This window comes from Malaclemys terrapin, chromosome 5 (assembly GCF_027887155.1).
Source record: "Malaclemys terrapin pileata isolate rMalTer1 chromosome 5, rMalTer1.hap1, whole genome shotgun sequence".
Lineage (NCBI taxonomy): Eukaryota > Metazoa > Chordata > Testudines > Emydidae > Malaclemys > Malaclemys terrapin.
The window spans coordinates 29,267,654-29,292,574 of NC_071509.1; the positions used below are offsets into that span (position 1 = coordinate 29,267,654).

The 24,921-nt window shown below is 38.5% G+C and overlaps 1 protein-coding gene across 6 annotated transcripts in view; it reads right to left on the reverse strand.

Annotated features, from left to right (window-relative positions):
• BOD1L1 (biorientation of chromosomes in cell division 1 like 1) overlaps positions 1–24,921 on the reverse strand; it is a 51,484-nt gene that overhangs the window by 19,318 nt on the left and 7,245 nt on the right. For 2 of the 6 annotated variants that reach the window (XM_054030092.1, XM_054030090.1), the window contains exons 9-16: positions 21,727–21,802; positions 13,918–20,146; positions 11,744–11,811; positions 10,691–10,760; positions 5,502–5,545; positions 4,113–4,200; positions 2,128–2,198; positions 1,835–1,916 (exon numbers count right to left, since the gene is read on the reverse strand). In XM_054030092.1, the coding sequence (XP_053886067.1) occupies positions 1,835–1,916; positions 2,128–2,198; positions 4,113–4,200; positions 5,502–5,545; positions 10,691–10,760; positions 11,744–11,811; positions 13,918–20,146; positions 21,727–21,802 (6,728 nt within the window). Of the gene's footprint in view, positions 1–577; positions 845–1,834; positions 1,917–2,127; positions 2,199–4,112; positions 4,201–5,501; positions 5,546–10,690; positions 10,761–11,743; positions 11,812–13,917; positions 20,147–21,726; positions 21,803–22,490; positions 22,752–24,921 lie in introns of those variants that run through there. The other 4 variants (XM_054030095.1, XM_054030094.1, XM_054030093.1 and 1 more) reach the window with 4 other exon arrangements.

Genomic DNA, 24,921 nt, shown 5'->3' on the forward strand with positions numbered 1-24,921 from the left:
TAAATTAAACATGGACCTCAACTGCACTCCAACCAGATTAAACAGCAAAACTACTTTACATGCTATATGTTTGCATTCAATATATTTACAATTAATCATTTTGATAAATTCATTTGTTCTCTGGAGCAACAGAAGAAAAGCAGTCATCAAGAGAGGAAGTGAAAGTTTCCATTAGTCCAATATCATTCACATATTTTTACTCTTCTACTGTCATTAATATGTAGTGTGTATAAAATAATTATGGTTAAGAGGTGCAATATTATCTTCTTTTTGTAAAACTCTTCAGCGGTAATTGAGGCAGGGCTTAATCAATATTACCCAGGGCAGATCACAGTTCTTGGATGGATATTCCCATATAGATTCTGACATTAGATGCTCTGACTGAACAGGTGAAACATTTGCGGGGATATTATTAGAGTGGAGCTCCTTTTCCCTCTGTCTCCCCCCCACACTTCACCTCCCAGATCAAGCTCCACTGCCCTGTCCATCAGGGCTTGAACTGGAAAAAAAAAAAAAAAGAAAGAAAAAAAAAAAAAAGTGATATTCTCCCAAGCTTTACCAACAAGCTAAGCTCCACCTACTTCAGATGCCAAAATGAGACACCACTCGCAGTAGATTTTGTGATGTTCAAAATATGATCGTGTGTGTTCTGCTGGGATCCTCAGGCTTGCAGGAGTTGGTTCCCTCTCAGTACGATTCACCTACATCTATGGGTACTGCTGGACTCGTCTCTCCCTTGAAGGAAATGGGGATTTCTTGCTGGACTCTATGGGAGTGGCTGCCCTTTGATGAGGATGCGATACCTCCCTTGGCTCTGTTCCTCCCCTCTGGCCTTTCAGCTCCACTGGTCAGATTGGGGAGAAAAAGGCAGTGGTACTCTCCTATGCGCCATCCACTCATAACACCAAAATGAAATGCCACTCAACAGATTATGCAGGTCTTCCTAACATCCCCCTGCTTTCTTAACTGCTTTTAACAACAGTGAAATAGGTAACAATGTTGACATTTAACATCTGAGTTAACAGTCCATGGAGATGAATAGGAGCGATGCCCACTTGTCAGAGTAATTGTTTTTGACTCTCTGCAAACTCAAGCAGACAGTACTGCATGGGTCACGTGCATGTTTTCAAAGTTATCTTCCCAACCATAAGGGCTATTGACTTTTTTGTTTAAATGAAAAACTGATATATTGGAGAACAAGAAGGCAGTCTCTCTCTCACACACACACACACACACACACACACACACACACACACAAACCAACAACAACACACACAACACCACAGTATACTCCTGTTTATCTGAAACCCTATTATCCAAACGTCTGCATTGAGGAAGAGGAGCCCCCAGTTCCAGGGGATGCTACATGCTGATGAATGGCTTCTGCAGCAGGACGGGGAGCCCCCTGTTGCCCTGCTGTCATGGGAGTGAGTGGGACCATGATAATGGGGCTGCAGAGGGCTCCCTGCGCTGCCTCAGGGCCAGTGACACCCACTTCAATGTGCAGGGGGGGCTGCGGTTCTGGCTGGAGGTCTCTGCTCCTGCAGGAATCAGGTGTCTCTAACCTGCCTGTGCTACTCCCTAATGAGACAGTTCATCAATGATCAGTGCCAGGTATGCCCACAAATTTCTTGGAACCAAATCAACCTTTGAAGGTAGAGACTAGGACTGGAAATCAAATCTGAGCCTAATGCATGGCTGTGCAGAGTAATACTATTAAGTTACCAGACTGGCCCATGAGCCATGGTTATACACACAAATTTGAACACACAAGTATAAAAAACCCTTAAGATTTATGAAGATAAATGTGTGTGTCTGCAGTTGTTTCAGCTACCTGATTCACCTTCTCGAGTAGGCGATTGTTTTTTTCCCATTCCTGGCATGCTGCTTACTTTTTCCTGATCCGGTATTTCTATCTGTAATTAAAAAGTGGGAGTATGTCAGATTTACCACATGAGAGAACAGAAGAGGCAATCCTGTTCCCAGCCACTGGTAGTTCAAAAGTATCTGTATATATGCCAACTTCACATTTAGAATGTTGGGTCAGAAAACCCAAGGTCTTGAAGTAAAATGGTTATGTATGTTTTGCTTCCGTCTGTAAAGGCTGAAGAGAATAAGCATGCTTACCTCTTGATCTTTTACTTCAATCTGGATATTTGCTGCTTCTGTCATGTCTATGGTATTTGAAGTTTCCTGTGCTGAAACACAAAAGTATAAATATATAAATGATCAAGTCATTAGTATACACTGCACATATTGGATATAAAATGCTCAGAGAAAAGTGAGTAGTAAGTGTAGTTCTGAAGAGTGTTTATGCACTGTATGTTGCATCTTGCCTGAAGCTGGACTGTGTAGAGCAGAATTAAATATTTAAATCTCCATTCTGAAGTGACACTGTGATTGATTTCCCTCAGTCCAATTCCCAGTGAACACAGTACATCTGTTGGCAGTCCCAGGGGACAGGTCTAGTGATTGGGCACTGAGACTGAACTATCTTGCTAATGATAATCCCTCCAAATCGGGGTTCTAGGGCACTGTGAATAAGCTTGCACTGAAGCTGCATTTACTATACCTGTTCTGTGAATGTACAGAGGACTTCACTCTGCAGGGATTTCAGAGTGAAGTACTCTGTACATGCCTTTTATGAACCCTAACATTCTCACACAAGAAGGAAAATAAAGGGTACATTCAGACGTATTTTTGTCTCTATTCTAGCAGCAAGGAAAAACTAGAAGAAAGGTAAGCTTTTTTTCCTGGTGTTCAGGCTTTCACCTATATGTTCTTCCCTTGTATTTTGTAAAAAAGCAAGAGTATATAAAGATTTTTTTTTTTTGACCTAAGAATTGAAGAGTATGTTTGACCTTAATTTGACCATAAATTAACAGTTGTACAATACGCTTGTGCGTGAGATTTTTCATTACAGGTTGCCATTGTACTGTAGAAGTTACACTAGATAACCCAATAGCAGCTTTGCTTTCAAGTGAAGTCAAGTTTGATTTCTCTGACCAAAGGTTAATGGTCAGTAGTACCATCTATGCATCGTGGGAGAGAGCTAAACAAAAAAGGGGGCAGGGAGGTGATTAACATTGAGATATCTGGGTGTGCAGGGAATTCTTATCACTTGTGGGCCAATGCAATACATGGGAATGAAAATAGATTTGTAAAATCTTTTTAGCTTTATTAAGTACACTGCTGTTGCACTGTTCCTGCTTTATTTTGGGGGATTTGCATGCATAAAAGTTCTGTGAATGCGAAGAATTACTCAACTTCAGTATACAACTATGGTAACTGCATGATGAAACTTCCTGAAAATTCAGGCCTAACTTTTTTGGATTCAAAATGTCCAATAGTAAAAAAAAAATGAAATATCTATCTGACCAGATAATTCAGTAATATCTCTGAAGAAAAAAATGAGGGTAGGACAGTGATTGTTGAGCCACTCTGATGCGTCTGAGTGTTGAAAGTTATAAAGAAATAAATAGTGTATATTAGTCTGAACTATCGGTCCCAAACAGCATCATACAATCACCCTTTGCTGGTATATCCCAAAGCCAAAAATTAAAAATAAAATCATGATTTAGTAATTCCATGGTGAAACAATCAGTAAGAGAAATATATTTCATAAACACATTTAGCATGGAACTTCACTTTTTGTTTAGCTATGTGTGTATGCAGTAGAGATGCGTGGAGAATGGAAATCCCATTTTGAGGAGGATTTAAAGATTTTGAAAATTTGTTTTTGTTCTAATTCAGAACAACCCCCTAAAATATTGCAATTCTCCATGAAAGAAAATTCCATAAAAAATTGGTTTTGGTCAATTGAAACTTATTTCAACTTTGACTTAAATTATAATATAGAATACCAAAAAAAAAAAAAAAAAAAAAAAAAAAAAAAAAAAGTGAAGCAAAAAGTCGTTCAAAAGGAAATTTTTTTGTCCTAGAAAGGCTGAAATGCCCCCTCCCGCCCATTTTTTCTTTGAAAGGAAATTTTGGCAAAATTGACGCTTTTCAATTTTCACGAAACTACACTTTCCAACTGAAAATGGTTCTGTCAGTGTTTTTCTAACCAGCTCTGTTGTACAGTATACTTAAGAATATACTTACTTACCTACCTGTTTCTTTACCTGTAGTTACTGGAGATTTAGATTTCCTTTCTTTGCAGCTACACTCTTCAACTCTTTGTGTGTCAGAGTTTTCCACCTAAGCGTAAATTACAATTGCAAAGTTAGTACGCTTATTTTATTCACTGAAGTTATGAAGGCTGAAAGAGGAGAAAGTTTTCCCCAATTGCTACTCTCAAAGTAGAATATGCAGTAGAAGGAAAGAACTGAATGAACACAAACAAGTTTGTTCTTAGAGCTCTAATACCTATAATACCACAGAACAGCAACATGATGGAAGAGCAGTTTAGCTCTGTTATAACTATTAGTATTTCCACAATTTCTACTTATTATATTTTTAATGAGAGCTTTCCTTCAAGCTTCAATTAAAACATTTTTATGTTTTGAAAAGGATGCAATAGGATGGACTACATACTAATCTACATTAATGGGACAGCACACAGCTATGTGCAGATGCTAAATTTATAAATAGCAGTTTTAGGAGGACCAAAAATGCAGTAAATCACCATCATAATACAGGACTGGGAAATAATTCTTACAGAAAGAATCATTCTCTAGTAATAGCTCAGACAGGTAAATGCTTAATGATTCTAAAATGTTTAAGTACATTATAGATTATTAATTTTTATACTTTAATGCATTATTTTGTCATCTGGGTTGGCAGCTTTGTGTTATAAAGTACGTGCCTTTAATACCCTATGACATTTTACATCTGCAATGTTTTCAACTACACCCTATTATATTTATCAACCTACAAATCCGTGTATGATCACATCAGATAGTATCATCAGAAAGCCTGGCCTTCTTAAAGTTTCAATTATCATCCCCATTTTTCCCCTCTCTATTCCTCCCGCTGAGGAGATTTAATGAAACTTCTCATTTCAATCTGTCAACACTGGTCCTGAAATGGCCACAGACTGTTGCAGAGTAATGTAACAAAACCTCTTTCCTAAAAAGCTCAATGTGCTTGCATCCGCAATGCTCTCAACACCTATCAGGTTGAGAACACAGGTTCAGAGATAAGAACCAAGCTCTGGATAGTGAAGTCAAGAAAGGAAGAGCTGAGGTACTCTACGCACACTTATGTGGCAAATTGAAAAATAGCAATTATGCATCAATTTGCATAGCTGCATAACCTCATTATACATAGACCTTGTATATACTAGAAATAACATTTCCCTTTAGATTGTGGCATGCAATTCTGTCGTAGCCATGTTGGTCCCAGGATATTAGAGAGACAAGATGGATGAGGTTGAACTTCTGTTGAAGCTGGTCCAATAAAAGGTATTTTCTCACTCACCCTGTCTCTCTTACTTCCCTTCACAGACTGCTCAGTGTAAATCCAAAACGTAAAATAAAGTAAACGTAACAAGATCTTACGTCTTTAGGGTCTTTCTTCAAAGAAGCATTCTTCAGTGGCAAATCTGTTAAAATAAAACAGAACACTGATTTTATGGAAATCAAAAAGCCCAGCAGAAGCTGTGTGTTGCCTCATGATGTATCCAAAAAGGTTCCAGAATATGTAAAGTTCATGTACTGTGTAATGCAATGGGTTTTTTAAAAAAAATACATGAAAAATATAATTTTGATTTCTAAAGGGTAAGGTAGTTTAAAATCATTAGTGTTTTATGGCTACAGATAATTTAGATATTCATGGGTGAAATTCTGGCCCTTTTGAAATCAATGGTGCAATGCTATTTACTTCAATGGGATTAGGATTTCACGCCATATATTTAAAATCACGATGCTGGATCATGGGATAGTACACAACACATGCCGGAGCATCGGGCTCAGTAGGGGAACCTAAGCTCACATGATTCCAGTAGCAAGGCCCAAGTATGTCACTTCTGTAATATGCTAAAAAGAGAGAAAAGCATAGTTTAGCAGCCAGAGCACAAGACTAGAAGCCAGAAAGGCTTGCGTGCCAATTCTGGATCAGATAAAGCTCACTCTGTGCTCTTGTACAAGTCACTGACCCTCTTTGCTTCCTGACAGGGAACTATGGGAGCTGCTGGGGTCTAGAGTATTTCTCAAAATCTGGCCATTTTGTACAGATGTGTAAATGAGAGCTGAAATCTTTTTGAAAGCGGTTATCATCTGTAGGTGCTGAGCACTTTTGAAAATCTGGTCCCTGAAGCACCGACTTCATATTTTCTTATTAAAGGTTTAAAACAACTAAAAGCATTCCATGCAATTTAAGTTTCCTATCCTACATTTAGGATACAAGAGCCAGTATCCAGCATAATTTAAATGATCCGTGGTGGCAATATTTAAAAGTATTCCACACAGTCAAACTTTTTACTGTTACACCCTTAGATTGCAAAATGGTATCTTTCAATTTTTAAAAGCACTGTCAATTGAAGAGTTAGATCCTAGCCACTCAAACAGCAATGATATGTTTACATTCCTTGGAATCTTGGACTACTAAACTACTGTGTCTGCTGTTCATACTCAACAGTGACAGAATACACATTTGTCTTGTAAACAACTTCCTTTTACGTATGTTGAACTATACCAAACACAGCAAAGAGAGTATTTTAAAAAAAATCTCTATCCAGCACAACAAAGCATTAAAATCTTGAATATGTGTCATATCTAACATGATTTACACAACAAAGGGATTCTTTTGTGAAACATTTTACATTATGAAAGATTACTTTAGCCAGTTCAGTCCACACATTTTAAATTAAGTACTGCGCGTCTGGATGACTGAGTAACTAAGTGCTTTAAAGTGCCCGTTAAAAAGTACGTGAATCTCAAAGGACAAATTAGCATGGTATCCTGAGACCAGTAGTAGTAGTAGTAATAATAAAAAAAGAACAAAAGAAAAATCGGTCCTCTGAAGATAATACTCTGCAGCCAATATTCACAGTTTAAAAACCCTTTTGTATAAATGCATATTTGAACAATGCCTATTTCCTTACATGCATTTATGAAGCAAAAGTTTTTACATTTTTAAAGATGTCTGTATGAATCTGATCCCCTGAAGAATAAATCTACAATTACATTTATACCTAATGTCATGTCAGCAGGAATTTGCAGATCTTGTAATTTAGAATCTTACAGGTCTACAAAAAATTTAAGCACTGCATGAGTGGCAATCATCCAGCGTACACTGTGACCTTGCCATCTACGTAGCACTGGTCTCTATGAAGCACTGGTCAAAACTACTATTGCATTTTTTTTTTATATTAACCAGCACCACATGATCAGACTTTCATACACACTTGTGAAGTGTTCCATTTCTCCCTTGATCATTTATTAAAAAATATTTTATTTTCAAAATAAACAATTTTAAAGAATTTAGGATCAGCAGAATAAAAACGTTTCCTGGACATATAAAAACGTGTCCTGGACAGATCAAATGTCACAAGGACTGATGATGATTTTTCAAAATAAGTAATTAAAAAAAAAGTATGTTGTACACAAGGAAGGGACCTGGATTCCTAATTTCCTTCTATGATGAGGAATGAGCTCCAAGGAGGCAGACTTCTGTCCTATGAGGAGTCTCACTGACTTTGACGGGGATCTGCACAGGTATGGTGGGTATGCCCCTGCAGAGTTCCTGGCAGGATTGGGACTTTTAGGCCTGATACATGTTAAGAATTATGGCTACTTTTATTCTGTTTTTGAGGAGGGGCTTTTTTTTGGTAAGTGGTGGAAGAACACAAATAGAAGCAGAAAAAAATTCAACTATACAAGTAGGTTAGCTGAGGGCTTATCAAAGGCTCTGCCATGTTACTCAACACAACAGAAGCAGATTGATATTAAAGTCTATATCTATCTACTTACCTATATTAAGAATTGACTTAAACCCCCATATTCTATTTTAGGTAAACCTACCTCTCTGCCCCCCTTGTCAAGGTTATCCTTTCATACATCATGTAGAAGCATAGAATCACAGGGTTAGAAGGGACTGCAAAGGTTATCTAGTCTAACCTGCAGCCAACTCACCCGAATCCTAATCATACCTAAGGGTCCAGCTGGCTTCAGAATCAATATGGGAGGGGGTAACTGTATACCCAGCCGCAACACTTTACTGGCTCTAGGCCTTCAACTCTAAACTATTTGGGGAAGGCACTGTGTCTTTAATTTCCTTGGACAGCACCATGCACATGTAGTGTTATCCCTGTTATCTTTTGTAATTCAACTTAGTCTTGTTATCTAGTTGTTGCAATAATTGAAGATGATCTCTGTTTCTCAGTCATGTGGCAAATGTCCTTACAAAATTACCTGGAGCACAAACTCCATAAAGAAGACAGGAAAAAATATAAAAAAAAAAACATTCTAAGCAGTACTGTTTTTTTTCAGCCTTATAGGCATAACAAAACAACTGCAATAAATATTTGAAAATAATACTTGGAGAAGGAATTAAGTGAGTGCAAAAACATTTGCAGTGGAAGAAATTTCTAACAGGTTACATAGTCCTAAAAATAACTCAGCCTTTAACTTGAGAAAATACAATTTTCCCATCATTCAACTTATAAATGCTCTTCAAACTATGGCAAATGGATATGAACTTGCTATCTTCTGGCTAGGAGGGAAGACACATGAAATCTTCCTCTGAAACTAGTACTAATAAGACACTGACTCGGCCATAATAGAAATGCAATTACTAGTACCATTTCTGCAAAAGACTTGTTAAAACACTAAAAACAAGGACATTCTAAGTTTAGTCCTACATCCCTATGGGAAGGTTGCTGTATTTTACCTAAATACTGACAACATTATGAGGACATTAACAGTTTGTACTCTGCTTGCAATTAGAAATCTTCCATAGAGGCCAACATAGGAAATAAGGGGATGGAAACGAGATAGAGAAAAACTACCTCTGAGATTGCTGTCTCAAGCAATTAATAGTAGCATCTGAAGATTTATGAAGCAAATTTCTAGTGTATTACTGAGGCACTTTGATGCTCTGATTTAACCTTTTAGAAAGGCTATTTCCATTCAATACAAATTCATAGGATAAGCCACTTTTGTCATGTTACAATAGCATGTTTCCAACCCCCAACCCAACATATTTATTCTATTCCATTGAAAAGTGTGGCTCAGAGCTAGCCACCAAATGATACGTCAATACAGTTACCTGAGTGTGAATTAATTAGAGAGTTGGGGGGAGGTGGGGGGAACTGAGCCTAATCCAAGCTCAGTTCCCCTGCAACTCTCCAGTTAATTCACACCCAGGAGTTTTCATTAACTTCTCCTCTTGGGGTCTGCTTTATTGAACCATTCTAGTTAAATAATAAAAGTGAGTTTTCTTGGCCCTTCCAGGTTCAAATCATTCCTCACCTGGTCAGCAGGATTCTCTGCAGCTACACTTCAAGAGACTGCAGTTCTTCCCCAACCAAGTTGTGCAGGTTCCTCCACAGTCTGCCTTCTAGGGCCTATCCCTAAATTCTGACAAGCTTCCCTAACTTGCCACAATCCTTGCTCTACTACCAGAACCTTCCTGCTCCTCATGTCTCTTCCAGTAAGTCCACAGATAGCCTATGCAGCCCAGCTTATAGGAGGTGCTGGAGCGTCATGTGACCCTTTATCACAAGGCAGCGCTTGGGGCCTTTAACCCCCTGTGACATTACTTTTTTTTTTTTAATTTATTAAAAAAATTATTTACTAATTATTTATTATTTATTAACTTAAACTGCTTTTCCTTGGGTATTATTTCTAAAGCAATGGGTCAAGATGATTGACATAAGGCAGTTTTAGGATGACTAGTTTTTCTGATTCTGATCCACAAAATCTATATCTATATCAATGGAAAATCTTCAAATGGGCTTCAGTGGCCTTTGGTTGAAGCCCTCTATGCATAGTCTCAATTAAAACTTATCATCTGTGTAGGAATTAGTAGATAGTACTTAAATTCCCAAATATGAAAATATAAACCACTGTCATCATAAAAATGTAGAGACACATAACTAAGGACAGAAATAATACACTCTTATAATCTAGTTTGTCCAGCTGCAGAACACAGACCATAGGACTTCACTGAATTAATTCCTATTTGAAAAAAGCAACAGAGGGTCCTGCGCCACAGGACCCTCTGTTGCTTTTTACAGATTCAGACTAACACGGCTACCCCTCTGATACTTCCTATTTGAAGTAGAGCATATATCTTTCAAATTAAGACTGAGTGGTTTTTCTAAAAATTGCCAGAGATGGAGACTCCACCGCAAGCCCTAGTAAATTGTTCCAAAGGCTAATTATCCTAAATGTTACAAATGTACACCTTATTTCCAATCTGAATTTATCTAGCTTCAACTTTCAAACATTCCCATAAATACTTCTGTCTGCTAGACTGAAGGGTTCATTATCAAATTTTTGTTCCCAATGTAGGTATCAACAGACTAATCAAGTCAACCCTTAATCTTCTTTTTGTTAAACTAAACCGAGTATATCACTAAGGCATGTTTTCCAATCCTTTAATCATTCTTGTGGTTCTTCTCTAAACACGCTCCTATTTGTCAATATCCTTCTTGAATTGTGGACCTGAGAACTGGACAAAATATTTCAGTAGTGGTTGCACCAGTGCCAAACAAGCGTACTAAGCCACAACAAAATAAATCTACCTTTTAGACACTCTTCAATATGAGGCTCCTCATGCAGTTCTTCCCTTGTTGGACTTCTAGACTTTTGTGGCTAAAAGCAGCATACAAAGAAAACAAAATACTTCAGGTCTATGGGGGGGAAAAATGTCTCGTATCCATAGTAACGGGTATCACTGTATAGCCTCAGCAAAGCAGTGGAGAGAGCTTTGAATTACAAGATTTTAAACAGCTTTTCAATCAAATATCGATACATCATTTTAGTTTAGTAGTGGGGATTAGCGGTGTTATATCACCAGAAAGTACAGCACCCTTAGTTCTACTTAACTGTTAAATCTGCCACAGAAACAATGGATTATTGTAATGTAGAGATCTCAAGAGAAATCACTTGAAATCCAGATGCAGTTTCTAGGGATTATTCTCCCTGTAAGTGAAGTTCTTTGAAGGTACTTTAGTATAAATCTAGATTAGTGGTGTATTCCATCTACAAGTTCTTCTAAAGTAGTTATCACCAGAGTATGTAGCTGTTGTGGCAATAAAAATATCTTCCTTAGACAGTCAATTTTTCCAGTCTTCCCTGGCTTTCTCTTGAAACAAGTGATTTTGCAGCTCAGCACAAAAAAGTGGAGCAGAGAAAATGAACATCAGTAGCATCTGTTCATTTCAAAATACCTAACTAATGGATATTAAGGATTATAAAATTTATGCATGCATAAGTATGTTCAGAAGAACTATTTATCATAATAAGCATATTCACAATATGACTTCAACCCTTAAAAAAAAAGGGGGGGGAGGCACAGTTTGAGACATTATGTAGCTATTTAAAAGGGGGAAGTACACCATTGGAACAGGCAACAGATTCTACTGCTGAATAATCTGTAAGGTGCATGTGTGCAATTTAAATACGAGTCACTTGAAAAGCTGCAGCTACATATCTGGAGAATGTCCCTTTAAAGCTTGCAAGATTCAAATCCACACACATTCTATTTAAATAGTAATAAATATAAAAAAGAAAATTTCAACTTAAGATTGTGCACAACTACACAGGAGAGAATGTTATCACTATTTTCAAAATACCTCTTCAGTTTTCAAGTTTGTTTTCAGTTCCAGTTCTTCAGCCAAGATTGGTAAAGTTTCTTTCTTGCCTGATGAAATATAAGTAGATTAACAATTATTTTATTAATTTGTGTAGAACCGCAATAGGACTGCTGTTCCCCCGGAACATCATATAAACTTGATGCATCTGATGTAGCTACCCCAGTGATGAAATGAATTAATCACTTTGAAAATAATCTGTCCCTCACAAAATAAAGTTCACTCTCCCATCCACTTTTTTACGTTTTGATGGAAGACTTGGGGTAGAGAACATTGGATTTCACGTTTCTCTCAGCTTAATTTTGAAAATTATGGAAAATATTCAATATTTTATTTTAAATACTGTTAGTAAATATCAACAGACTTCATTATGTAAAAATCTAAATAGTCCATTAAAACTGTATGAGTCACTAGATAGCTCAGGAGTTACACTAAGGGACATAAATCAAGATTTTATTTTTTTTTTAAATTACTAGTGTAGTGAGAGAGAAAGATAAGGGTCAGTCTGCTGCTGCAGCTGAAGAAAAGAATGACCATAGTGCCAATGGAAGTCATGGCACAAAATGTGAGGGTCCCATAATCAGTGCAGTCACAAAGAAAGATGAAAGTCCTCCTGCTTCTACTGATGAAGAAAAAGCTAAAGGTGACGTGATCTCTACTAGTACCGTAGAAGAAGGCGATGCCTAAAGTTAAGAGTTTAAGTCCATAATTAGGCATCCAAATAAATGACCAGGTTTTCAGAGAGGCTAAATATTCAATAGCTCTAACTAATATAATGATTGTCTTTTTGCAAGATCCTGAAAAGTCTCCCCTCCGACACACACTTCAAATGGGAGCCACAGGGTGCGCCATGCCTCTGAAAATAAGGTCAATTAATTACATATCTAAATATGGATTCTGAAGTCTTCAGGAACTCATTTTTTAAAATCTTAGTAACCAAAAGTCATTACCATCTGAAGGCTGCTTGATGATCTATGTGAAATGACTCACTGGTTGCAGTCCACCAAATAAAATGAGTACAACAACTGGCATCCATGTAGGCTGTTTCAGCGGAGAACAAAAATTGCATAGGAAGATTGGACTACCCAGTATTCCCCAGAGGAGACAGGGTTGAGGAAGATTTGCAGGGCAATGAGTGGAAGTTTGCATTGTCATGGCCCATGCTTGTCCCTATTCTATACATAGTGAACTTCAGTCTTCAGGTTTGTCAATTTGGCATATTTTCTGGAAGCTAAATATGTCTTACAATGTTTAATGTATTTCTTCTACCTTTATTAGTGAGAAAACCTGAGAGAGAAGAAGAAAGCATTTATAAAAGGAAAATTACTTGACCAGTATTTTCTGTTTCCTTTACTATTAATGAAGATATAGTATATCTGAGAGCTTTCTTTCTTATACAGCCCAATTTCTTCTGAATCTGCAATGAAGTAACTCTGATGCTGGCAGCTCATGTCGAGGTCCCCAGGTCTCAACTGACCACTGCCAAATACATAGCTGGAATCACATGTGTGTTACCATTGTTAAAAGAAGTATGAATTATAAGAATGTGTTGAGACTTTATTGAATGCTTGTCAGTTGCTGCATACATTAATTTCATTCATAACATCTGTAATCCCATATTGAAAGGTAATATTTGAGTGGTCGTATCGTGAGCCTCTGTGACTGTGTAAGTCACTAGACAGGAAAGAGACATTACTTAAGGTATGTCTACACTACCCGCCGGCGGGTAGTGATCGATCCCTGAACGCGCTTCCTGTCGACTCTGGAACTCCACCAGGGCGAGAGGTGGAAGCGGAATCAACGGGAGCAGCGGCCGTCGATTCCGCGCTGCAAGGACGTGAAGTAAGTCAATCTAAGTCGATCTAAGATACGTCGATTTCAGCTACGCTATTCTCGTAGCTGAAGTTGCATATCTTAGATCGATCCTCCACTCCCCCCAAGTGTAGACCAGGCCTTAATGGGAGAGGCTGATTTTCATGAGAAGGTGTTACACCCTTCTCAAAAGAAAAGATCCATCAGTACCAGACAGACCATTATAGGGCATTTCAACAGAATTTCCCCTACATATGTAGATTCAGGAACTACAAAGTATGTTAGGTACATGCAGTTTATAAGTCAAAGGGGGTGCGGGAGGGAAGAGAAAGAGAAAACCTTACCTGAATTGAAGCTTGTATTTTGTTGAAAAGAAACTTCGATTCCAAGGTTATCATCTACTTCCACGGTGTTCTTTTTGCCATCATTCTCAAATTGTTTATCCATATGCGACACAGGGAAGTCACTCTTTTCTCCCAGTTTTGCTTCTACAGTTATTTCACCCTGATTGGTATTTACAGCCAATTTGCTTTCATGTTCAGAAACTAGCGGAAGAGTTTGTGCCCTAGGAGGTGAAGTTCTTGCTTCAGAAAAGTCATTTTCTAATAAGCAGCTACTGTTAACATTATAGTCTATGTTTTTAAAATTATCATTCCTCTTTGCTTCTTCTGAAGGAATACAAGGTTCTGATGTAAATTCCACATATGGAATATACTCTTCTGCTCTTTCACCACTTGCACCCATCTCTGCAGAAGGGCTAACAATGACTGTAGACTCTGTACTAATCTCCATACAGAGGGCTTCATCTACACTTATGAGGTTCACTGTAGTTTCAGCTGTTTCTGCAACTTCAGTGTCTGATGTGATCTTAGCTACTACTGATTCTCCCATCACAGCATCCTCATGAATCTCCTTTTCTCCCCTACATATGCATTCATCTCCTTCTCTACCACCCACAGGCAAAGAACTATCACTTTTTTCTGGGCCTGTAGATGACAGGATGCATTCAATTTCTTTGGTACTATTGAAGATGACATTTTCATCTTTTACTTCTGTATTTGCAGCAACAAGCTGATTTTCCTCTATGACTGAGAAGGTGAAAAGACTGTCACATTCTTCCATTGTACTGAGAGTGATCACAGCACCTTCCTCTTTATCTTCTATACTTGAAGCAATGTGTTGATCTTCATTGCTGCTGGCAACTCTCAGCATTGGAGTCCCACATTCTACCACCTTTCTAACAATAATCATAGAACCACCACTTTTTCCTTCTGTGTTTAGAGCAGTTAGTTCATGCTGCTCATCTCTCGCTGCACTGGTCTCAACAACCTTACATTCTTCTGCTGCATCTGGGGTGATCATGGAACTCTCATCTTTTTCTTCTGTTTCTGCTGCAATGAGTTGACTTTCAGCTTGTGTGGCTGCACTGATCAGGACTATCTCACATTCTTCTGTCCCACTTCTGGTGATCATCGCAGCCTCCAGTCTTCCTTCTGTTCCTGAAGCAGTGAGTTGATCTTCATCTTGTGCGGCTGCACTGGGCACAGGAGCCTCAAAATATTCCATACTTGTGGAGATCATGGCAGTGTCACTTTTTGCTTCTGTGCCTGCAGCAACATGCTGAATCCTATCCTCTGTGGCTTCACTGGACACGAGGATCACTTGTTCTTCCATTATACTTGTGGAAATCATAGCACACTCATCTTTTTCTTCTTTGCTGCTTGCAGTTGGATGATTTCCATCATCTCTAGCACTGGATGCACTGGGCATGGCAACCTCATATATCTCCATGTCTATACAAAACATAGTACTCTCATTCACTTCTTTCCTTGCAGCAGTGACCTGACTATTATATTCCATAGCTACACTGGGCATGGGAGCCTCAAATTCTTCCACAATACTGGTGGAAATCATGGTGCACTCATCTTTTGCTTGTTTACTGCTGGCAGTGTATGTAGTCTCTTTGAATTCTGTGGCTGTACTAGGCCTGGGAGCCTCAAATTCTTCCTTGTCTATTAAGACCACAGTGCTTTCATTTTCATCTGTTCTTGCAACAGTGAGGGAACCTTCTTCAATTTCTGTGGCTGAACATGGCATGGGAGCATCACCTTCTTCTACGATACTGGTGGAGATCACGTCACCTTTAGCTTTTTCTTCATCAGTAGAAGCAGGAGGACTCTCCTCTTTCTTTGTGACTGCACTAGTTATGGGACCCTCACATTTTCTGCCATGACTTCCATTGGCACTATTGCCATTCTTTTCTTCAGCTGCAGCAGCAGACTGACCCTTATCTTTCTCTGTCACTACACTAGTCATTGGACCCTCATATGCTTCAACATCTATAGACATCATGGCATCCTCCTCTTCTGTATTTGGGGTCAGAGTGTCTTCATTTGCTATGCTTGCACTTGTCACGCTGCTCTCAACTATCCCCTTTGCACTTTTGCAGATTATGCCACCATTAGCTTCTTTCTTTGCACCAGTATTGCTGTCAACCCCATCTTTATTTATATTTGTGGCAGCCATACCAGACTCAGCTTCTACTTGTTCTGCAACTATGCAGATAATCGAACTTTCACCTTCTTCTGACGCTATACAAATAAGTGCACTTTCACCTTCTATTCCTGCACAGGTTGAAGCATGCTCTATTTCTTCATTTCCTCTTCCTGTACTGGTCACAATACCCTCACCTTCTTCATCCTCTTCTTTTGCACCTGTGCTAGTCACAAAGCCTTCATCGTCACAAGGCCCTATGCTGATCATAGTGATAGTAGCTTTTTCTTTTGCTCCTGTACTGTCCATTGCACTTTCGCATTTTTCTACATCTAAGCCAACTGCAAAACTTTCATTGCTATCTTCTAGTCCTGTGCAGACTGCTGCAGTCTCAGCATCATCTTCTGCTATTATGCCTGTGCTGGTCACTGCACTTTCACCATTTACAATATCTTCACCTTTGTCAGCACTTGTTCCACTCATGGTATTGTTGTTCATGACCATTTCAACACATGCACCAGTTACAGCGCTGTCTTCTTGTGCATCTACACCAGTCACTGAGCCAATTATGAAGCCATGACCTCTTTCTTCTGCACCTGTACAAGTCACAGCACCCTCACTTTCTTTTAACTGGTCAGCACCAGTTACATTGCTCTGGCATTCATTTGAATTGTTGCTGCTCATGGATCCTTCACCTGCTTCTGTGCCTGCACTGGTTACAGCACCATCACTTTCAATTTCACCTATACAGGTAACAGAAATTTCAAATTTGCCTGTACGTCTACAAGTTGAAGTCTTGCACTTCTCTTCCGAGCCTGCACTAGTTACAGCATCATCTTTTTCTTCTGTCCCAGCACTGTTCACATTATCCTCAATTTCTATTCTGCCTGCATTGACTGAATCTTTATCATTTTCTTCTGTATAAATCATGGTGCACTCAGCACTTTCTCCTTCCTTTGTACTAGTTAGGAAACTTTCTGTTTCTGCAAATCCTCCAGTGACAACACCGCTACCTTCTTCAGCTGCTGCAACAGTACATTCACCATCTGCTTCTGTGCTGAAACTGACACCTTCATTACTTTTCGTCCATATACTTGTCGTGAAACCTTCATCGGCTTCTATGCTTGTGCAGATTAAAGTAACCTCACTTTCTTCTTCTGAGCAAGTAGTTGTGGCATCACTTTCCTTTTCAGAGTGTATTGCAGCACCCTCACCTTTTCCTTCTCCTGTACTAGTGGCCATTACAGTGCTCTCAATCATTTTCTCTGTGCTAGTTCCTATTGCAGTGGCCTCAGTTGTTTCTAGCCTGTTGTATATGTGATCAACACTTCCTGCACTGGTGCCCACTACATTGCTTTCATTTTTATTTTCAGTGTCAGTTATTATGCCATCACTTTCTTCTGCTCCACTAACTATAAAAGAGTCTTTAATTATTTCCTCTGGAACTCTTATAACATTCATTGGCACTAGCAACAAAGAAGATTCTACCACGTCACCCATATCATGTCCTTCACTCTTTTCGACAATGTCCACCATGCTACCCTTTTCTTCCTTTGCAGCAGCGCCTATATTTAAGTTATCACTTTCTTTTTTCCCCAGGTTCATCAAAACAGATTTTTTCATGCTTATACCTTCATGATCCGCAGCTTGGTCAGCCATCAAGCTTTTGCCTTCTATTCCACCAGTTACATTATACACATTTCTTCTTTGTACACTATCTAACATAGTCACTTGATCATAACCTTCTTGTATACTTACATCACCCATGGTCTCTCCTACTGCTTGTTCACCAATTAGACAAGTCTCACCATCCTTTTTTTCAGTGTTTATCATGGTGACCTCAGCTTCTTTCATAACACAGCCTAACACAGGGCTATCCTGTTGTTCCATGTATGCAGTTTGTGATGCACTATTGTCTAAAATAAAGGAGTCTTTCTTTAAACAAATCTTATCTAAAGTATGAGATTCCTCTTTAGCTACATTAGGCAAAGAGTCTGTGAAGTCTGAGATACATATATCCATGGACTTTTTATGGGAAGCATCTTGTCTGGATGAATTAATTGCTAAAGAAAGACTTTCTCTAATAGGATTGACTTTGTTTAAATTTTTTGGTTTTCTGGCATCTTCTGAAGTCTGCTCCTTAATAGGAGCATTAAGTAAAATTCTGCCACTTGTTTCATACACAATGTTCATTTGATACGCCCCTTGTTTAATGGGTCCTTGCTCCTCAGAAGCTTGTTTGGACATAGTATCTAGTGCATCAACTCCTTCAATAGGATTTTTTACATGTTCAATGGTTTGTTCAGAATTTCTGTCAGCTGGAAACTCTGACACACATGCTTCAAAATCCGCCAACCTGTTTCTTAATTCATTTTTTGAATTATGTAGGTTCATATTTTCTTTTGCAGCATTTTCAGAGTCCATGTCTAGTAGTGAATTACTACTGTTTTTTTCTTCAATTTTAGATGCTTCATGTACCTTTGCATATGTCTGTTCTGAATCAACTTCCATTGGCTCTTCTCCTTGTTCAGAATGTAACAAGCCATCACTAGTCCTGATTGGACTTTGAGTGGCTGGAATATGACTGGTTACAAATATATCAGTTGCTAATTTTTCCTCTTCCATTGTCACTTCATGGGCTGACAAGTTTCCTTTTTTATTTTCACAAGATAATTTCTTACTTGACTTTTTATCCATAATCATAATCCCTTGCACCTTTTCATGGTTATTGTCTATTTCTTTAATATCTTTGTCCTCCAATTTGTTACTTTCTTCCTTCTTCTTCATTTCCTTATTGCTATGCTTTAAGTTTCTGCTTTTGTGACCTTCTACTGACAGCTTTCTTTCTAGTTTGGAATAACTTAAATCTTTATCACTCTTATTTTTCTCTTTTACAGTTACCTTTTCGCCTGCTTGTAACTTAACTCTGTGGCTAAAGTCTTTTTGCAAACTATAAATTGAGTGCATCCCACTTTCTACCTCAAAATCAACAATGCTTTCATCAAAAACTTTATCTTCATTCTTGGATTTGCGTTGTTTATCTGTGTCATTCTCTTCCATATTCTTATCTTTGTCTGGTTTCTGAACAGTCTCGTGCTTTGTACAACTTTCTTGTAATTCTGTTTCAATTGGTTTGGATTGTTTACTGTGACTCTTAGATTTAGACTTTAACAAAAACTTGTCTTCTAAGAAGCTCTTCGATCTTCGTCTATCTCTGTGAATACTATCTTCTTGCCTTAAATTACTATCTGAATTAGTTGATTCTATTTCATGTTTATCTTCTAAATAGCTTTCACTCCTTCTCTGTGATGAAGAAACAAGTTGCTTAGAATTACCTTGAGAATCCTTCTGTGGCCTAGAATCACTTGATGACCTTTTGGACTTGTATTCTGCTCTTGACTTTTCTGTTGAAATGTGTCTGTCTTTTTTGTTGTTTTCTTTACGCAACATTTCTTCATTTTTTAAAGTGTATTCAGAAACATTTTTTCCATCTTTGCTAGTTGTTGATATTTTCCTTTCGCTTCTGTGTTTACTTTTTTTTTCAGATTTATCATCTGATGGAACCTTTGTTTGTTGATTATGTTTTTGAACACTATCCTCGCCTTTCAAGCTTCTCTCAAAAGAATGGAGGTCAATATCATCATTTATTTTATGTACACTGTCTCCTTTGTATTTATGTTTTACTAACAATTTATCTTCTGAAAGAGTTCTCTCTTTTTCATTTTTATCTCTAAATGATTTGAGTTCTTTCTTGGGAACACTTCTCAAATTTTGAATTTCTGTATCATCTTTTTTCAGATGTTTTTCATTTTTAAAGGCATATTTCTGCTTCTGCAGTTCATCAGTACTAATCTCAGCTCTCTCCAGCTGCTTTTTGGGATCCCTTGTTTCTGTGTCCTGCTGCGTTCCTTCTATCTGAAGAGAGGTAGAGGTTTTTCTTTTATGTTCTCTTTCCACTTTAGGATCATTTTTGCTTTCCTCAGTTGAATGTACTGACTCTGAAACTCTTCTAACAGGCTTAGTCACTTCGCTTTTTCCATGATTATGCTTCAGCTCCTTTGAAGAGATTTTTTCACAGGTCTAAAACAACACCACCAAAAAATCAGTACATTCATTACACTGAGGAATCCATTTATCATCTTAATTTAGATCTTTGAAATAATTTGTTACATAATATTTCTTGTAAGAACCTCAAATTAATTTCCTCGCTCCCAATAGGTACAAATATGAAATAATAATCAGAATTAGCAGGCCTCCCTGAATTATTTCCTATTTGAACTAGAGCTTATCTTTAAAATAAATCCAATCTTGATTTAAAAATTTCTAGTGATGAAGAATCTCACCACCTTTGGTAAATTGTTCCAATGGTTAATCACTCTCACTATTAAAAAACTGCACCTTATTTCCAGTCTGATTTTGTCAAGCTTGAATTTCCAGCCACTAAATCTTGTTACAGTAAAAGCTTTGTTATCCAGCATGTTGGAGGCATGGGGAGTGCCGGTAAGTCAAAAATTCTGGTTACCTAAGAGGGAGGAAGTTTGGGTGCGGGAGGGGGCTCAGGGCTGGGTGGCGGGGTGTGTGCGCGTGCAGGCTCTGGGAAGGAGTTTGGATGAAGGAGGGAGTGCGGGCAAGGGGGCTGGGGCATGGGAGGGGTTTTGGGGTGCTGGATCGGGGCGACGCTCACCTCGGGTGGCTCCCTGGAAGTGGCAGCATATCTCTGCTGCTCCTAAGCGGAGGCGCAGCCCCTGCAGCTCGCATTGGCCACAGTTCCCAGCCAATGGGAGCTGCAGAGCCAGCACTCGGGACGGGGCAGTGCCCAGAGCCCCTGTGGCTGTTCCTCTGCCTAGGAGCAGCAGGGACATGTCGCCACTTCCGGGGAGCCATGCAGAGCCACGTAGGGTGCCTGCCGGCCCCGCACCAACCAAACTTTTAATAGCCTGGTCAGCAGTGCTTATCGGAGCCGCCAGGACCCCTTTTTGATCAGGCGTTCTGGTGAAAAAATGGACACTTGGCAACCCTATTGAAGATCAGAAATGCTGATTTATAGAGCTTTCAGGTTGGTAAAGTGCCAGAAAACACAAATTTTACTGTATATCTGTCTGCTAGAAGGAGAGCCCTGTTATCAAATTTCTGTTCCCCATCCATAAACTGATCAAAATCACCCCTTAACCCTCTCTTTGATAAGCTAAACAAATGAAACTTCTTCAATCTCTCCTATAAGGCACGCTTACCAAATCTTTTATAATTCTCATAGCTCTTCTTTGAACCCTCTCCAATTTTTCAACGTCTTTCTTGAAGTATGAATGCCAGAGCTGGACACAGTATTCCATCAATGTCAAATACAGAGATAACATAACCTCCCTAACTCCTCCTACTTATTGCAACACTACAAAGGTTTTCTACACTAGCTGTTCTAAAAAGCTGCAAAGCAACATTACTAAAATAACAAGGCTAGATAATTAAACCAAGAGAAAGAATTACAGGGAAAAATAATTCATAAAGATTAATCTAGTAGTAGAGAAATGTAGTATATACAGATTATCATTTTTCCAATTAAAAATGAACAGATTAGAGACAGTTGATAATTTCTGTACAGTAAAACAAAGATGTTTTGATATGAAATTTAAAATAAAGTTTACTAGTTGAGCTATGACACAAACCTCATTTGTCTTTTGTGTTTCTTTGGAATCTTCTTCAGGATGCTCATATTTCTTTTGCCAACTATCTTCAACATGCCTAAAATAGATAGTCAAAGCATTAGAAAAATGTCGTAACAATTTAGTCTAACTCATCAACTCACAGACGATCAGTTTTTAAACTAAGAAAAAAATAGACATTTGCACACTAAAGCATCTAACAAGAACTTGCTGCATAACCTTGGGCAAGTCATTTAACACAGTAAGCTTCTATTTCTCCATATGCAAAATGGGGATAATACTTACCTACTTCACAGATGTGCTGTGAAGATTAATTAATGTCTGTGCAGTGCTTTGAAATGTAAAGTACTACACAAGTATTAGTACTGTTAAGCATGACTAAGTGTCCCCTGTAACTTGGATGAGCAAAGAGAACCACTGCACAGGCAAAAACAAACAGCCCTATCTGTATCCTTATTCTACTGCTTTCTACAGAAAAGAATTTTTAAAATACTGAATTGATCTTCCACAAACTTGGCTTCTTATGTATGTCTCGAGACTTAAAAATCAAGCCAAATCTGGAGACTGTGCTGATACTCTTTGTAAGGATGCATAACACATTCCAGTTTGCACTGCACCATGCATTGGGAGGAAGGAATTCAAGCCAAAATAGGGAAAGAACATGTTAAAGAATATTTAGATAAATTAAATGCATTCAAGTCAGCAGGGGCTGATTAACTACACCTTAAGAAACTAGCTGAAGCAATCTCAGAAGCCTTAGCAATTACCTTTGAGAATTCATGAAGGATGGGTGAAGTCCCCGAGTATAGGAGAAGGGAAAACATAGGTACCTATCTTAAAAAAAGAGGACCAAAGAGGACTCGGGGAATTATATATTTGTCAGCCTAACTTCAATACATGGAAAGATACTGGAACAAAATTATAAAACAATCAATTTGTAAACACCTAAAGGATAGGGTAATAAGTAATAACCATGCCAAACTGACCTAATTTGTTTCTGTGACAGGGTTACTGGCCTAGTGGATGGGGTGGGCTGGGGGGAGCTGTGGACATGATACATCTCGGTTTTAAGCAAGGCTTCTAACACAGTCGCATTTTCATAAGCAAACTAGGGAAATGTGGTCTAGATTAAATTAGTATACTGCAGGTGCACAACTGGTTGAAAGACTCAAGTGTACTCAGGAGTGTTTTCAGTGTTTTCTGTCAAACTGGGAGGACATATCTAGTAGGGTCTGTCTTGGATTTAGTACTATTAAATATTTTAATTAATTATCTGGAAAGTAGAGTGGAGAGCATCTTATAAAATCTGTGGATGAAATCAAGCTGAAAGGGATTTCTAGCACTTTACAGGACAGATTAGAATTCACAACAACCCTGACAAGTTGGAGAATTAGTCTGATACCAACAAGGTGAAATTCAATAAAGACACTTAAGAAGGAAAGAATTCCAATACACAACTACAAAATTGGGAATAACTTGCTAGGTGTGGTTCTGTTGCAAAGGATCTGGGGGTTATAGTGGACCATAAATTGAATATAAACCAACAATGCAATGCAGTTGCGAAAAGGGCTAATATAATTCAGGGGTATATTAAAACAGGAGGGATGTATGTAAGACACAGGAGGTACTTGTCCCACTCTGCTTGGTACTGATGAGGCCTCCACTGGAATACTGTGTTCAGTTCTGGGTGCCAAACTTTAAGAAAGATGTGGACAGATTAGAAAGTTCATAGGACAGCAACAAAAAATGATAAAAGATTTAGAAAACCTTACCCATGAAGAAGAGTTAAAAAAAAAAAAACTGTGGGCATGTTTAGGCTTGAGAAAGACAACTGAGGAGGGAACTGTTAATAGTCTTCAAATGTGTTAAGAGCTGTTATAAAGAGAACTGTGATCAATTGGTCTTCATGTCCACTAAAAATAGGACAAGAAGTAGTGAGCTTAATCTGCAGCAAGGAGATTTAGGTTAGATATTAGGAAAAACTTTCTAACGATAAGAGTAGTTATGCTTTAGAATGAGCTTCTATGGGAGTTGCAGAAAGCTCATCATTGTCTAACCTGTTTTTTAAAACCTCCAAACACTTGTCAGGGATGGTCTAAGTATCCTTGGTTGTGTCTTGGCACAGGGGGCTAAACTAGATCAGGGATTCTCAACCTTTTTCTCTCTGAGGTCCCCCCAACATATTATAAAAACTCCATGGCCCATATCTGCCATATTAATGGTTTTTCAGCATATAAAAGCCAGGGTTAGCATTAGAGGGTAGCAATCAGGACAACTTCCCGGGCCCCATGCCGCTCCACGAAGCTAAGTTGCTCAGGCTTCAGCTTCAGCCCTAGGGGGTGGGGCTCAGGGCCCCAGGCTTCAGCCCCATGGGATGGGGCTTCAGCTTTCTGCCCTTGGCCCCAGAAAAATAAAATACTGGCCCTGCTTGGCGGCTCCCCTCAAACCTGCTTGCGGCCCCCCAGCGGGGTCCCAGAACCCTGGCTGAGAACCACTGGACTAGATGACCTCTTAAGGTCTCTAAGTCCTACATTTTTATGGTTCTATGACTAAATTAATAAATAATTTATATTAAAACAATTAGTAAGGCATAAGCCCAAGGGGAAAGAATTAAAGTACAAATCTCAGGCTTAACGCTCCACTTCACGATTACCAAGTGGTGAATTTCTCAGCCTCAATTACACCTCATACACTTTTATTTTCATTGTATGTTTTAAACTGAAAGTTTGTGAAAGGTTAAAGAAATATACATAATCAGGCAATGAATTAGTTTGGTTGCATTAATCGATTGAATTGACAGTGGAAGACCATTCATTCACTTCAGCAAACGTCACTGGTTAATTCACTCTTCCCACACCCACCGTGCTCAGAGGCACTTAGGACTGGAGAGAGAAACCAAGAGAGAGACAGGTGGTGAGCTGGGGGCTGGAAGTCTGACATTAGAAGGATCACAAAAACACACACTTAAATGCACATAAAAGAAAGGTGATCAGAGGCATTCAGAATACATACTTTAATTATACTGTAACATAACAGGAGCTGGCTACTAGGGGGTTATCAATACATTAAACTAGAAGCATAGTAGTTAAATGGGAAAACCCCATGATAAATTAAAATAAATAAATCACATTTTTTGTCTCAAATTAAACTTACTTCCCCCAAATATTTTTGCATGCTTTAAGGGGAAATTGTTATAAT